The sequence below is a fragment of the Sciurus vulgaris genome (genome assembly GCF_902686455.1).
Source record: "Sciurus vulgaris genome assembly, contig: HiC_scaffold_137_arrow_ctg1, whole genome shotgun sequence".
NCBI lineage: Eukaryota > Metazoa > Chordata > Mammalia > Rodentia > Sciuridae > Sciurus > Sciurus vulgaris.
Window position 1 is genome coordinate 2,436,930 of NW_027632916.1, and position 17,397 is coordinate 2,454,326.

General features: G+C 41.3%; 1 protein-coding gene across 1 annotated transcript; it reads right to left on the reverse strand.

Moving 5' to 3' along the window:
- Positions 1 to 11,150: 11,150 nt before the first annotated feature.
- LOC306652162 (cyclin-Y-like protein 1) lies at positions 11,151 to 13,162 on the reverse strand. The gene is given in 2 exon segments (XM_079125197.1): positions 11,151 to 12,978; positions 12,982 to 13,162. Coding segments are annotated over 2 exon segments (1,095 nt in total). The 5' UTR covers positions 13,063 to 13,162; the 3' UTR covers positions 11,151 to 11,964.
- Positions 13,163 to 17,397: the final 4,235 nt, after the last annotated feature.

The window sequence follows — 17,397 nt, forward strand, 5'->3', positions numbered from 1 at the left end:
ATACATTCCAAAAGGGCAACTGAGGTTAAAGATTGATTCCTGAAAATGTTTCACTAATGGATTCCAATGGCTCTTGGGGGAACAGAGCCTCTGCTTGGTCCCACTTTGATCACAGGGGTTGGTCTTTGTGGCTTCCAGAGTTCTCCTGTTCTACCATTTTGTGTGTGCTAAAAAGAGTTTAGAAGGTCTGCAGAGGAGCAGGGTCAGCAAACACCTTCCACTTGGAGGTACTACTCTGAACTCAATGAGAATATGTTTGTTTTGGATGAATAGGACAGAAATGTAAGAGATTTCCAGCCCCAAAAGAAACAGTTTCAATTCAAACTGTATCATTGAAATCAGAAGCACATTCCCAGCACAAAACCGCAATGGAAGAGGTTTCATAATATGTTTAACAGATGGATTTCACTGAGACTTTGTGAATCTGATCATCCCTACAGTCCCAATTGGCTCCAAGATGTCAATGCTCCTTTCCACGAAAGCTCTCTTGTTAGACTACTTTGTGTAATAGGACTGAACTGAGGTTTGTGTGTGCTTGCTGAAAGCAACTTACATGTGCTGAGGACAAGCAGATCCAGCAAGGAGTTTCAATGTCAAGGCACTCACTCTGTTCAAATACCATATGATAGTTTGTATTTGAATGACTTATCCCAAAGCATAAGTGCTTACCAGAAATACTGATAAGGTTTCCATTCAAAGCCTTTGAACCAGTGGTAACTGGCAGCATATTCCAGAAGGGCAACTGCAGTTGAATTGTGGTGGTTGAAAAAATTTCACTAATGAATTTCACTGAGTCCTTGGGAAATCAGTTCTTCTGCATGGCCCCATATAGATCCAAGTGGCTGGTGCTTGTAGTCATGAGCAGTGGTATAAATGTGTAGTCTAAAAAGAACCTAGAAAACATGCAGAGGAGCAGGGTCAGCAAATAGGTTCAACTTGGAGGCACTTCACTCTTTTCAATAAGAATATGTTGTTTTGCATTTGGATGATTATGCATGAAATATAAGAGCTTTAGAGCAACAGAAGAAACACTTTCAATTCAAAGTGTATCTTTCAAAGTATGAGCACATTCCCAGCAGACAACTGCAGTTGAAGAGTTTTCTGAAAATGTTTCACAAAAGGTTTCCAATGAGAATTTGTGACTTTGATCAACTGTGCAATCTCACTTGACTCCCAGACATGAGTGTTCCAATCTGCAAGATCTCTCTTCATGCACCAGTTAATGTAATAGGACTGAACTAATGTTTGAATGTACTGGCTCAAAACAGCTTAAAATTGCTGAAGAGGAGCAGATTCAGCAAGTAGGTTCAATGTACAGTCACTCACTTTTCTCAGTGAGTGCCTTGTGTTTTGCTTTTCAGTTAGCTCAAAGATTAAGTGCTTAACACCAAGAAATGGTTTCCTTTCAATGTCCTAGTGATTGCTGCAATATTTCAGTAATGACTCTTTGGGAAGAGATCCTATGCATGCTCCCACTTTTCATGATAGGTGATTTTCAGCAAGAGAAGAAACCTTTTCAATGTAAACTATCATTTGAAACCAGGAGCCCATTCTCAGCAGACAGCTGCTGTTATATATGTTCTTAAAAATTTTCACAAACAGATTTCAAATAGATCTTGTGGTTTTGATCATCCTTACAGTCCCACTTTGCTCCCAGGTGATGGGGCTCCTGTGTACAAGAGATTTCTTATTAACCCAATTTTTGAATTAGTATGATCTGTGGTTTGAATGTGCTTCCTCAAAACAGCAAGTGATTAAAAGCAAACCTGATGTATACTGATATGAATGTGGGAGATGTACAAACAAAAAATGAGTAGTCAAATAACTACATAGTTCCTACAATGTTTGAAATGACTGAAGGAATAAATCACACAAGGTCTAGAGTGTTCTTAGTTCCTGGAATTTTGGTTTTGTTAGATACCAAAAATGTACAAGTATTGTGCTGGGTATTTTGGCAACTAATCTTTCTAAATTTCTCATGTAAGTTTCTGGCATGGAAATAGATTCAAAGAGCTTAACTCAATACTGCATGATTTCAGGAAAGGTCAACTGGTACAAATGGTAAGCACATTTTAAATTGTGAACAGAAAGAATCTTTTGCTAAGTGTCCAGACAGATTGATCATAACCCAAACATAGAGGTCAAAATTCAGTCAAGTTTGTGGCCTGGTAAAACTGCTTTCTAATACACCTATGGAAGCTCCATCAGACTTATTCACCACGTGAACATGTTGGCTAACAAGACTGTAAACCTTGAGTCTCTGTGACAAGGAGCTGGGCGTTCTTGCTGCCTCAGCCCAGCCTTGCAGGGGCCACCCCAGAGGATGCTTCTCAAGGTGGGATGTCTTCTCTCCTGCTCTGTTCCCGTGAGGTCCCAGCCCCCACACAGGCTCCATGGCCACCCTGAGACCATTGCTTTGAGCATCAACCTCAAGATGGATTGCAAGCTCCCACTCAGAGTTCGCAGCCACGCATGGCAGGCCTGGTGAGGACTGGCTGCTGAGCCTGTGCGCTCCTGCCTCCTACCCTGGCCAGCAGCTCAGGCAGCAGAACGGCTTCTGCTCTGAAGCCCACCCTGTCTACCATGAAACTGAATTCCCAAGATGCTCTCTTCCCCATTTATCTTTTGGGCACAGGAACATAGTAAGAATGCAAATTAAATTCAAAATGCCATTTTTCTGTGATAGTACACTTACTAAGTTCAATACAAAGGAGCCAGGAAATGCAGAAGAGGAGCCTTCACCTGCATCAGCCCCCACAGCTCAGGCACTGCCTATTTTTTTTTTAATTTATGTATTTATTTATTTTATTGTAAACAAATGGGATACATGTTGTTTCTCTGTTTGTACATGGTGTAAAGGCATACCATTTGTGTAATCATAAATTTACATAGAGTAATGTTGTTTGATTCATTCTGTTATTTTTTCCCTTCCCCCCACCCCTCCCATCCCTCTTTACCCTCTATACAGTAGTTCCTTCCTCCATACTTTCCCCCCTCCCTAACCCTACTCTAACCCTAACACTAACCCTTCCCTCCCCCCCATTATGTGTCATCCTCCACTTATTAGTGATATCATTCGTCCTTTGGCTTTTTGAGATTGGCTTATCTCACTTACCATGATATTCTCCAATTTCATCCATTTGCCTGCAAATGCCATAATTTTATCATTCTTTATGGCTGAGTACTATTCCATTGTATATATATACCACAGTTTCTTTATCCACTCATCAATTGAAGGGCATCTAGGTTGGTTCCACAGTCTGGCTGTTGTGAATTGAGCAGCTATGAACATTGATGTGGCTGTATCTCTGTAGTTTGCTGATTTTAAGTCCTTTGGGTATAGGCCAAGGAGTGGGATAGCTGGGTCAAATGGAGGGTCCATTCCAAGTTTTCTAAGGAATCTCCACACTGCTTTCCAGAGTGGCTGCACTAATTTGCAGTCCCACCAGCAATGTATGAGTGTACCTTTCTCCCCACATCCTCGCCAACAACTGTTGTTGCTCGTATTCTTGATAATCGCCATTCTAATTGGGGTGAGATGGAATCTTAGGGTGGTTTTGATTTGCATTTTTCTTATTACTAGAGATGTTGAGCATTTTTCCATATGTTTGCTTATTGCTTGTAGATCTTCTTCTGTGAAGTGTCTATTCATTTCCTTAGCCCATTTGTCGACTGGATTATTTGAATTCTTGGAGTAGAGTTTTTTGAGTTCTTTATAGATTCTGGAGATTAGTGCTCTATCTGAAGTATGATTGGCAAAGATATTCTCCCACTCTGTAGGCTCTTTCTTCGCATTGCTGATAGTTTCCCTTGCTGAGAGAAAGCTTTTTAGTTTGAATCTATCCCAGTGGTTGATTCTAGCTTTTATTTCTTGTGCTATGGGAGTCCTGTTAAGGAAGTCTGATCCTAGACCAACAAGGTGAAAATTTGGACCTACTTTTTCTTCTATAATCTGCAGGGTCTCTGGTCTGATTCCGAGGTCCTTAATCCATTTTGAGTTTAGTTTCGTGCATGGTGACAGATATGGGTTTAGTTTCATTCTGTTGCATATGGATTTCCAATTCTCCCAGCACCATTTGTTGAAGAGGCTATCTTTTCTCCATTGCATATTTTTGGCATCTTTGTCTAGTATGAGAAAATTGTATTTATTTGGGTTTGTGTCCGTGTCCTCTATTCTGTACCATTGATCTACCTTTCTATTTTGGTACCAATACCATGCTGTTTTTGTTACTATTGCTTTGTAGTAGAGTTGAAGATCTGGTATTGCAATACCCCCTGTTTCACTCTTCCTGCTAAGGATTGCTTTAGCTATTCTGGGTTTCTTATTCTTCCAGATGAATTTCATAATTGCTTGTTCTATTTCTGTAAGGTACACAATTGGGATTTTAATTGGAATTGCATTGAATTTGTATAGCACTTTAGGTAGTATGGCCATTTTGACAATACTAATTCTTCCTATCCAAGAACATGGAAGATCTTTCCATCTTCTAAGGTGTTCTTTAATTTCTTTCTTTAGTGTTGTATAGTTCTCATTGTAGAGGTCTTTCACCTCTTTTGTGAGATTGATTCCCAAGTATTTTATTTTTTTCGAGGCTATTTTGAATGGGGTAGTTTTCCTAATTTCTCTTTCTGAAGATTCATCACTTGTGTATAAAAATGCGTTGGATTTATGGGCATTGATCTTGTAACCTGCTACTTTACTGAATTCACTTATGAGTTCTAAGAGTTTTCTGGTGGAATTTCCTGGTTCCTCTAAATATATAATCATGTCATCAGCGAACAGGGATAGTTTGAGTTCTTCTTTCCCAATTCGTATCCTTTTAATTTCTTTGGTTTGTCTAATTGCTCTGGCCAGAGTCTCAAGAACGATGTTGAATAGAAGTGGTGAAAGAGGGCATCCCTGCCTTGTTCCAGTTTTTAGGGGGAATGCTTTCAGTTTTTCACCATTTAGAATGATAAGAGCCATGGGCTTAGCATAAATGGCCTTTACAATGTTAAGGAATGTTCCCACTATCCCTATTTTTTCTAGTGTTTTGAGCATGAAGGGGTGCTGTATTTTATCAAATGCTTTTTCTGCATCTATTGAAATAATCATGTGATTCTTGACTTTAAGTCTATTAATATGGTGAATTACGTTTATTGATTTCCTGATGTTGAACCAACCTTGCATCCCTGGGATGAAACCCACTTGATCATGGTGCACTATCTTTTTAATATGTTTTTGTATGCGATTTGCTAAAATTTTGTTGAGAATTTTTGCATCGATGTTCATTAAGGATATTGGTCTGAAATTTTCTTTCCTTGATGAGTCTCTGTCTGGTTTAGGTATCAGGGTGATATTGGCTTCATAGAATGAGTTTGGGAGGGTTCCCTCCTCTTCTATTTTATGGAATACTTTGAGAAGTATTGGAATGAGCTCTTCTTTAAAGGTTTTGTAGAACTCGGCTGAGAACCCATCTGGTCCCGAACTTTTCTTTGTTGGTAGGCTTTTGATGACTTCTTCTATTTCAGTACTTGAAATTGGTCTATTTAAATTGTTTATGTCCTCCTCGTTCAGTTTAGGCAATTCATATGTCTCTAGAAACCTGTTGATGTCTTCGAAATTTTCTATTTTTTTGGAGTATAGATTTTCAAAATAGCTTCTAATTATGTTTTGTATTTCAATCCTGTCTGTTGTGATATTTCCTTGTTCATTCCGAATTTTAGTGATTTGGGTTTTCTCTCGTCTTCTCTTTGTTAGTGTGGCTAAAGGTTTATCAATTTTGTTTATTTTTTCGAAGAACCAACTATTTATTTTGTCAATTTTTTGTATTGTTTCTTTTGTTTCAATTTCATTGATTTCAGCTCTGAGTTTAACTATTTCCTGTCTTCTACTACTTTTGGTGCTGGTCTGTTCTTCTTTTTCTAGCGCTTGGAGCTGTAGTGTTAGGTCGTTTATTTGTTGAGTTTTACTTCTTTTATTAAATGCACTCCATGAAATAAATTTCCCTCTAAGTACGGCTTTCATAGTGTCCCAGAGATTTTGATATGATGTTTCTTTGTTCTCATTTACCTCTAAGAATTTTTTAATTTCCTTCCTAATATCTTCTGTTATCCATTCATCATATAATAGCATATTGTTTAATCTCCAGATGTTGGAATTGTTTCTGTGTTTTAATCTTTCATTTATTTCTATCTTCAATCCATTATGATCTGATAGAATACATGCTAGTGTCTCTATCTTCTTGTATTTGCTAACATTAGCTTTGTGGCATAATATATGGTCTATTTTAGAGAAGGATCCATGTGCTGCTGAGAAGAAAGTGTATTCGCTCTTGGTTGGATGGTATATTCTATAAATGTCCGTTAAGTCTAAATTATTGATTGTGTTATTGAGATCTATGGTTTCTTTGTTCAATTTTTGTCTGGAAGATCTGTCCAGTGGTGAGAGAGGCGTGTTAAAATCACCTAGTATTATTGTGTTATGGTCTATTTGGTTTCTGAAATTGAGAAGGATTTGTTTGACATACATGGATGAGCCACTGTTTGGGGCGTAGATGTTTATGATTGTTATATCTTGCTGATTTATGGTTCCCTTAAGCAGTATGAAATGACCTTCTTTATCCCTTCTGACTAACTTTGGCTTGAAGTCCACATTATCGGAAATGAGGATGGATACTCCAGCTTTTTTGCTGAGTCCATGTGCATGGTATGTTTTTCCCCATCCTTTCACCTTTAGTCTATGGGTATCTTTTTCTATGAGGTGAGTCTCTTGCAGGCAACATATTGTTGGATCTTTCTTTTTGATCCAATCTGCCAGTCTATGTCTTTTGATTGACGAATTCAGGCCATTAACATTCAGGGTTATTATAGAGAAATGATTTGGTTTCCCGGTCATTTGGTTCATTTTTAAAATTTTGTTTATTTATTTGTTTGACACAACTTGTTTCCTCCTTTATTTGACAATTCCTTTAGGATAATTCCTCCCTTTGCTGATTTGCTTCTTTGTTTTTCATCTCTTCCTCATGGAATATTTTGCTGAGAATGTTCTGTAATGCTGGCTTTCTTTTTGTAAATTCTTTTAGCTTTTGTTTATCATGGAAGGATTTTATTTCATCGTCAAATTTGAAGGTAAGTTTTGCTGGGTATAAGATTCTTGGTTGGCATCCATTTTCTTTCAGGGCTTGAAAAATGTTGTTCCAGGCCCTTCTAGCTTTTAGGGTCTGGATTGAAAAATCTGCTGATATCCGTATTGGTTTCCCCCTGAATGTAATTTGGTTTTTTTCTCTCACAGCCTTTAAAATTCTGTCTTTATTTTGTATGTTAGGTATTTTCATAATAATGTGCCTTGGTGTGGGTCTGTTGTAATTTTGTGTATTTGGAGTCCTATAAGCCTCTTGAACTTGATTTTCCATTTCATTCTTCAGATTTGGGAAATTGTCTGATATTATTTCATTGAATAAATTGTTCATTCCTTTGACTTGTTTCTCTAGGCCTTCCTCAATCCCAATAATTCTTAAATTTGGCCTTTTCATGATATCCCATAGTTCTTGTAGATTCTGTTCATGATTTCTTACCATCTTCTCTGTTTGTTCAACTTTGTTTTCAAGGTTAAATATTTTGTCTTCAATGTCTGAGGTTCTGTCTTCCAGGTGTTCTATCCTATTGGATATGCTTTCTATGGAGTTCTTAATTTGGTTTATTGTTTCCTTCATGTCAAGGATTTCTGTTTGTTTGTTTTTCAATATCTCTAACTCTTTATTGAAATGATCTTTTGCTTCCTGTATTTGCTCTTTTAACTGTCGATTGGTGCAATCATTCAATGCTTGCATTTGCTCTTTCATCTCATCGTTTGCTTCTCTGATCATTTTTATTATGTACATTCTGAACTCCTTTTCTGTCATTTCTTCTGCCATGCTGTCATTGGGTTTTATTGATGTAACATCTAGATTTGTTTGCAGCATTTTCTTTCCTTGTTTTCTCACACTGTTCAGGTATCAGTGGACCGCTGAGATATTGCAGATTTCCTCTATTGACTTACAATGTCCCTGAAGATTTCTATATATATCCCCCCTTAGCCTTCAGTAGGCTGAAGTCTTGGAGGAAGTTGATAATGCGGTGCTCCACAAGGAAGCTGCCTCTCTAGGAGTGGTGGCCTTCAGGTGGGGTATAATCCCTGCTAGTGGGCAGAGGTGCCTCCACTTGTTGACCAATGGTCATCCAAAGGGGACCTAGGCTGCGGGCTGAGGCAAGGCCTGTTTGGGCCTGAGTCTCTGGTTTTACCGTCCTTGTGGGGAAACCTCCCCCAGCAGGGAAGACTCACCCGGTGGGGAGGTCTCGCTGGTCAGTTCCCTCCTAGAGGTTCCCCTCAATTTACAGCTACCGCCTGGGCTGGGCTGCCTTCCTCTGCAAAGGTCCAGGGGCCCGGCCCTACCTCCTGGGCCTGGGAGCCTCACCCTTCGCAGATGAATCTCCTTAGGCTGCCCCTCCTCAGAGAATCTGCCCGCAGGCCTGGAACCGTTGCTCCGCCCTAAGCCTGTCTCTGTGCGGCTCTTCCACCCAGAAGCCTCCTAGATCCTGGGACCCTGCTCTGCACCTAATCGCCTGGCTATGCGGCCCCTCCTCTCAGCAGCCACCGGGGGCCCCGAACAATCGCTCTGAGTCCCAGAGACCCGCCACAGGCCTCTTCCTCCAGACAGCCACCCAGTATTCCGGTGTGGTCACTAGGAGTCCAAGAAACTCACTTCGTGCCTCCTCCCACCAACCACCCGTAGCTCTGGGCAATCAATCACTCCGAGTCGAAGTGACCGTCCCCGTTCCTCCTCCTTCTCCAGATAACCCCCCGGGTGGTCAGGAGCAGTCGCTCTGATTGGCTCTGAATCCACGTGACCCGCTGCACGCGTCCTCTGGGCAACCTCCCGGAGCTCTGGTGCGGCCACTCAAGACCAAGCGACCCACCACGCTTCTCCTCCAGGCAGCCCCCCTGTGTTCAGGAGCTGTCCCTTTAAGTCCAAACAACTCACCACTCGCCTTCTCCTCTGAGCGGCCGCCTGGAGCGCTAATGCAGTCACTGCGAGTCCAAACGACCCGCCGCGCTCCTCCTCCTCTTCCTCCTACTCCTCCGGGCAGGCCCTGGTGTTCAGAAGTGGTCTGAGTCCAAACAGCTCGCCACACAGCCCCTTCTCTGGCAACCGCCTGTAGCTCTGGTGTAGTCACCCCGAATCCAAGCAGCCGCACTCCTCTTCCTCCTCCTCGTCCTCAGGGCAGGCCCCGGTGTTCAGAAGCAGTCGTTCTGAGTCCAAACAGCTCGCCGCGGAGCTTCTCCTCTGGCAACCGCCTGCAGCTCTGGTGCAATCACTTCAAATCCAAGTGGCCATGTTCCTCCTCCTCCTCAGGGCAGGCCTCGGTGTTCTGAGTCCACACAGCTCTCCTCGCCACTCCTCCCCTGGGCAGCCGCCGGAGCCCCAGTGGTTGCTCCAAGTCCCAGCACTGTGCCTGCTTTGATTATTCACTGAAAGTCTTAAAATATCCTTTATACTAGCAAGGTTCTACTGTAACTCTTCAGTTGAGCAATTCGTAATACCCAGGCACTGCCTATTAAGCCATCATTTTAAGTACCTTGTGATGTGGAGGCTCCAGGTCGTGTGACAGCCTGCTCTGCTCTGCTCCCATTGTTTGCTCGCCCCTGCAAGGCTGGGCTGAGGCAGCAAGGATGCCCAGCTCCTTATCACAGAGACTCAAGGTTTATAGTCTTGTTAACACAAGACAGCAGCCACGGCACATTTGACCTGCCAAATTTTATTCATTAAAGCAATCTGTCCTGGCCCACCAGCCCCCATCCAAGCCCTCATTGTGCTGTTTTGGGAATTCTGGTGACCTCCCTGCTTCTGTCTGTCCTTCTCCATGTGGTCATTGTGAACACTGTTGCCTCTTGCCAACCTGGCTCAGGTCCCCGCGGGGCTGGCCTCACCTCTGAAACCAAACACAGGTTCATGGCCCAGCACAGGGGTGCTGGCCAGCCTCAGCTTCCAGAGTGGACTGTCACACTCCTGGCTCACCTGGTCATAGACTATGGCCAGCCTGATCTCTGCTGGCTGCTGGGCTGGTGGTGCCCACAGAGCCTCCCTTGACCTTACAGCCTGTCTCCACCAGCCTGTTTTGTCTGTCTTCCACAGCTCAGCTCAGGGCTCGCAGGGCGAGGAACCCTCTGCCTGCTGACTAGTCCCGAGCTGGGGGCTCAGGCAGAGCTGCTGTTGAACCCACCTCTATGGTTTCTTGGAGGCTGCCCTTGGACCTACCACCTAACCCAGTCTAGCTTGGTGTCTTCAGCAGTATGACAGGATTGGCAGCTCTCAGGTACTCTGCAAGAACTCAGTGAGCTCTCTCTTTGAGTGGTTAGAATTTCCGGAGCACCTACAGGGGCCAGGCACTCCTCTTGGCTCTGGGTGTGTGGGAATGAGCCAGCTAGTCCACCATGAGAGGAGGACGGTGTGACACATCCACTCCCTGGGGCACACTTCTGCAGGGCTCCTTTCCCACTGGCGGCTGAATCATCACTAGTCTGACCCTGGGGCAGCAGCTCCCCCAGACTGTCTGGGCAGCTAGACTAGCTGTGAAGCCCAGGGGTGTCTTCCACTTATAGGAGATGCCTCGGGGAATTGTCCCCTCCACCGCCCTGCTTCTCACAGAGCCTGTTGAATGAGGGGTGTGAGGAGAGAGACAGAGGGCACAGCCACCACTGCGGCTGCTTCTGTGGGAGGCAGGCGGCCTGTCCACATGGGGCTTTGTTGGGTGAGAGTTTTGGAAACTGTGTGATGCTAAATAAAAGGTGCAGTTAGAATATGTTTTAAGAGCTGAGCTCTTGACACACACAGAATAAAGATTAAGAGCATAAATCAGGAGACCAGCAACAACATATTCTGACTATGTATTTGCCTACCTGAGTTTTGTTGCATAGCTGATTTTGAATCTTTATGTACAAAAAAGGAAGGGCCATACCCAGTTCTTTCTTTTTTCTCCCTCCCTCTGTCCTTAATGAACTCTCACTACAGGAGGAAATCTAACTTTTAAGAAAGTTCTTAAATTCTACACGCCTAACTCTTCAGCCTTTGCATTAATATACATTTTTCTTTTTTTAAAATTTTTTAATAAATTTACTTAAAAGAGGAAAATTATCAGAAAGTGAGAAGCACCATTAACAGTTCACAAAAAATGCAATGTGGACCCACAGAAGTAAGCAGTCAATAGGTGATACATTCTCTTTATGACCCAAAACATGCCAAAATGCTAATAAGTAGTGCCTGCAAGATATATGAATAGCAGGTGTTATTCAGTAGCTTTTTGGTTTAAACTGACTGCCAATAATGACTAGCAGTTTCAATGATATGATACAGTGGGAAGGAAGAAAAATGCTACAGTTGCTCCTAAGTGGCTTAATGAGTGTTAATGTGGGCTGGGGGAGTGCCAGCACATGTTTAGCACATGCTAGGCCCTGGCTTTGAGCCCCAACATCACAAAAAAAAATTTTTAATGAAAGTACCATGTTTTAAAGGTAATACTGCATCAATTCTAAAGGCATATGCAGCAATGGGGAAGGGGAAGAAAAACAGGAAAAACAAAAAGTTATATGGTTAGTGTCTTTTAAAGTCTAAACATTTAAATGATTAATTAAAAAACCTCACATAGTTCACAGCTATTGGCCTACACAGTAAGCAAATATCTGCATGTGGATTGAGAGCTTTTGCTTTGGAGTGGTTTTTGTTAACTCTGTTTACATTAAAAAGGACAGAAAGTGTGTTTGTTGTTTGACAAGGTCCCATTCTTTCCTATGGAGTGCAACTGTCCTTGTCCATGAGTCTCTTGAATTCGAGGTCTTTCCTTCTGTCGAAAATACTAACTTTGCTGGTTTTGAGCAAGAGCGGTGATATTTCATCCAGTCTTTGTAGATGAGAGGCTTGTGATGTTATTACCCCTCAATTCTCCCTTTTAAGAGAGGATAGCATTAGAGCGCTGAATACCAATGAAATTATCAGCGCTGAAAGACCTTCTCATAGCAGCTCTACATAAGTCTTTGTATTTGTCTTCACACAATCTTGAAATGGCCTCTAGGTTTTGTGCTCTTTCTTTGCTGAGAGGAGCAAACAGAAAATTCAGGTTGTTGTCATCAGCTAAGGAGCGAAGGTCAAAGTAGTATTTGGCATAAACACTGGCAGGAACATTAATATTAAACTGGAGTAGCTCCAAGAAGTGCCTTTCCATCTCATTCATGTCCTCAACTGTAATGTCCTTGAGGATCTGGCAGTAGTCCACATTCCATACAGCCTGATCGTCCCAAACCTTGGAGGCAAGAAGAATGGCTCCCAAAACAATTCTTTTCCAGTTAGTGGGACAGATGTCGATCTCAGCATAAGTTAAAAGCCTTTCTAAGTAGACCAAAGTTACTATTGCACATTCAGCTGTTAGCTGTGCAGCACTAAAAAGAGTACGAACAAATCTGTAAATAAATTTGTGTTCAGGGTCATGCTTAAAGTACTCCTCTGGAACCTTTTCTCGTGTGAGTGGATGTGATCTCTCATCAAATATATCCAGGGATCTATTTGCATCTCTGTTCTTTATGTGGTAATATATTGCTAAGGTCACACATTTTATTGTGGTTCTAAGATTAGGCTGGCTGACTGTGCTGTCATCTAGAAATATTGTTGAGCATGAGCTATACTTTTTAGTAAGCTGCCCTGGAGATACATGGTTTAAATGGTTGCTCTTCCTCTTTTCACGCACATCTGTCTGAGATTTGCTCAGGAAAATTGTGCTTGCCCTTGGATGGTCAGAAGGGTTTGATTCCAAAGCTAGATCTTCGGGCATCTCGCGGTCACTGATGTGCTGCAGGTGGTGGCCCTCGCCGGCTCCGAAATCTAACTCCGCGGGCTCCACGGCAGCGGGCGCTGGCGCTAAGGCCACCGCCACTGCGTCCCCAGCCGCCGCCTCATAGAGCTCAGACTCCTAGTCTGGCTCCGCCCGCTCTGTGCGACGGCCCAGCTTTGGGCTGGCATTGGGGGACACGCAACAGGTCAGCGTGTTCCCCATGGGGCGCCTCCGCTCCTCGCCGCCGCCGCCTGCGCCTTCACTCGCCCCCGACTCTGCCGCGCTCAGTGGCCGCCCCCTCCCCCAACAATGGCGCGGCCGGCGCCGGCAGCCCCGGGCTATGCCTGGGCTGCTCCGCACATGCAGACGCGGCCTCGCCGGCGGCTTGCCTCCCCGCCCCGCCGCCCGGCCCCGGGCAGGGCTCCGGCCTCGGCCGCACCCTCGCCGCCACGCCGCGGCTGCCTCCTCAGAGCCGACTAGTCTGCCAAGGAAACAATTTTATCAACAAATTTGTGACTGAAGAATTAATGATGATCTGTCCTCTAAGGCAATCCAATGAAGTTAGACCCGCTGTGAAAAATAGTGTCTCATTATAAATTTTCCTTTGCGATTCACAGCTATATTCTTATGAACTACTGCTTGAGAAATAAAATTAATAATGCATCACTTTGCTTGCCTTTCCATCTTTACAGGGAATAATTGCAGTGCTCCTTATTGTTGAAAGCAGTCATTCATGTCACACCCCCATGAGTTCTTAAACTAAGTCATTTCACCACAACTTCATGGTCAGTGGGATAATAGACAACATCTTTTGGTCACAGCTTTAGGTCAGATCTGCAAATTAGTAGTAGGAATAACTCCAATATTTGCAAAGTGCTACACACTCACATATACATGTTTTATTTTTTATTTATTTTTATTGTCTTAAATAAAGTTGAGTCTGTTAACTTTCTAATCCCTGACATTGTGAGATCGTCTCAGCACACCCATGGTAATTTCTATACATTGTTATTGTTACCATGACTTCAGTAATCTACACTAACTTGCACTCTGGAATGAATTCCCTTTTTCTTTTTCTTTTTATCTTCACTATGCAATTCACAGTGTTGGCTCTAGTGCACATTTTATTAGTTTATTTGGGATTTTATAGCAAAATATCACATATTGGGTAGCCTATAAAATGAGAAATTTGTTTCTCACACTTCTGGAGGTTGAAGAGTGCAAGATCAATGAACTGGCAGCTTCATTGTTTGGTGCAAGTCCTCTTTCTGGTTCATGGATGGCACCTTCTAGATGTGTCCTCGTGTGGCAGAAACAGCCAGTTTGTTCTCAAGGGCCATTTCATAGGGGTACTAATTTTTTTTTTTTTTTTTTTTTTTACAGACTGAATTTTAATTCACTGTACACACATGGGTTACAACTTTTCACTTCTACGGTTGTACACAATATAGATTCATACCATTCATGTAATCATACATGTACATAGGGTAAAAATGTCTCAGTCTATTATCTTTCCTTCCCCCACCCACTCTTGCCCCATTTTCCTCTACACCATCCAAAGATCCTCCATCCTTCTCTTGCCCTCCCCCATTACCTCCCCTTTATTTATCATCATCTACTTATCAGATAAAACATTCAGCCTTTGGTTTTTTTGGATTTGACTTATTTCACTTAGCTTGATATTCTCCAGCTCCATTCATTTACCAGCAAATGCCATAATTTTCATTTTCTTTATGGCTAATTAATGTTCCATTGTGTATATATACCAAAGTTTCTTTACCCATTCATCAATTGAAGGGCATCTTGGTTAGTTCCACAATCTAGAGATTGTGAATTAAGCAGCTATAAACATTGGTGTGAATGTGCCACTGTAGTGTGCTGACTTTAAGTCCTTTGGGTCTTAATCGAGGAGTGGGATCACTGGGTCAAATGGTAGGTCCATTCTAAGTTTTCTGAGGAATCTCCATATTGCTTTCCAGAGTGGCTGTACCAATTTGCAACTCCACCAGCAATGTATGAGTGATAATTCATGGGAATTCTATCCTTAGTAAATTACTTGTAGGAAACCCTGCCTCTTAATACTATCACTTTGGGGTTAGTGCTTTAACCTATACATTGGGTGGGGGCAACATTCAGATCATACCAAAGTCAAATCTTGGTGCACTGTTATGTTTTATTGCCTTGGATATGGTTTCTCTCTGATTATTCTGTCAGACAATTAAGTAGAATGGCTAGCTTCTGCTACCAGTATCCAGTACCCTGATTTGATTCCTCTTGATTTAACTTTGGTTTGGGATTTGATATACTCACAGTAAGAACAGTTTAATATATTTTATAAATGCTTTAGCACATATTGTCTAAAAGTGATCTGATGTATAATATCTGTTATTTCTCTAGAAAACTTCAGTAACTTACAGAGTCATCAGTGAGCAGAGCATGGCAGGAAAATATAAATTTGTTGGCATGAAAAATAGTGATTCAAAAACTAGTGAAATTAGTATAATACTTCATTGATATTAAGTTTTTTAAAAAAATCTCATTAAAGAGTGTATGTCCTTCTATGTAGGATGAGTAAATTCATAATTTATTAGAAGTATTAGGAATAATTCTTTAGTTAAGCAGTAAAGTTCCTAATAAAAAGAATTCCTTGGTTCAGCCTTTGCTGGACACTGGAAACCCCCAGAATGCTTTTCAAATGACAGATGCCAGGGCCACACCCTCAGAAATCATATCATCTGGTATTGAGCCAAGTGACAGGCATTTTCCTATTTGATTTATTCAGGTTGAGAATTGATGAACTATAAAAATAAAGTTCTCTATTGTCTCCTTTTGAACATATTATAATAGAAGCAGCACTCTCCTATGTATGGAAAAAAAACTGAAAGAAACTTCAAACCTCTGCTCATTATTAACAGATCCCACTTATGCCACAGAAGTAAATCCTGGACAACTGCTGGAACTCCCAGAATTGGAAGGGGAGAAAGAGGCTATTTCATGAGACCATAAAGCAGAGCACTCCCTATTAAGTGGAAACAAACTCTAATAGTTATTATTCACTCATGATTTATATATGTTATCTCCTTTAATTTCACAAGTGGAATCTCCTTATAGATTTTATTTGAATTTCCTTGATGGCTAAAGATTTGAGGATTACTTTCATATTTATTCACCATTTATATTTCTTCTTTTGAGAAATGTGTTGGTGTTTTTCTTGTATACTTGTGTTTTTTGTTGTTATTGTCAATTTTTTTAGTTCATTTTTACATTCTAGATGCTAACCCAATGTCAGATGAATAGCTGGTGAAAATTGTCTCTCATTCTCATGGTGATCTCGTACCTCTCCCGATTGCTTCCTTTGCAGTCTTCCAGCACCATTTGTTGAAGAGGCTATCTTTTCTCCAATTTGTGATTTTGGCACCTATATTGTGAAATAGTTGTAGGTGCAAGGATTTATTTTGGGGTATTCTATTCTGTCCCACTGGTCTCGTTGCCTATTTTTATGTCATTAGCATGCTAAGTTGTTAAAATGGCTCTGTAGAATTTCACATCAGGTGTAGTGATGCCTCCAGCTTTGCCTGTTTATACTTGGTATTTCTTGGTTATTTAAATATTTTAGGGCTGGGGTTGTGGCTCAGTTGTAGAGTATTCGACTAGCATACATGAGGCCCTGGGTTAAATCCTCATCACCACATAAAAATAAAATAAATATATTGTGTCCACCTACAACTAAAACAAAATGAACAAAAAAAGTATTATATGACTTTTTGTGAAATTTAGGATTTTAGTATTTTTTCTAGTACTGTGAAGAAATTCATTGACATTTTGATAAAACTTGCACTGAATCTGTAGATCACCTTGTGTAGTAGTACAATTTAGCAATATTACTTTTCCCTATCCATCCATGAAAATCTTCCAATATCTTCTTTACTGTTTTGGGATTTCATTTTAAGGGTCTTTCATCTTTTTAGTATGGTTCGTTCTTAGGTATTTTACTTTATTTTTGAGGCTATTGTGAATGAGGTTGATTTGCTGATTTCCTTTTCAGCAAATTTATTATTGATTTGTAGAAAATAAGTGCTAAAATCTTTTGTGCAGTCTTTAATATTCTCTAAGTATAATCACATCCCCACCAAGCAGGGATAAATTAACTTTCTCCATTTCTATCTGTATCTATTTTATGTCTTTCTCTTGACTAGGTGCTCTGGCTCAACTTTTAAGAACTATATTGAAAGAGAATGGTGAGAGTGCTCACCTTTGAATTTTTTTCTGATTGTAAAGGAAATTCTTTTTCCAAATTCAGCATGATGCTGCCTAAGGGTTAGATATAAACAGTTTTTATTATGTTGTGGTATGAACCTTTTATGACATTTATTCTGTGCTTTTATCATGGGGTATGTTAAATTTTATGAAAGGCTTTTTCTGTATTTATTGGAATGATCATGTGATCTCTTTTATACTTGATTCTACTTAGGAGTTTTATAACCTTTATCAGTTTGCTGAAGTTGAACCATGCTTGCATCTCTGTAATGAAACCAACTGAATTATGGTACATTATCT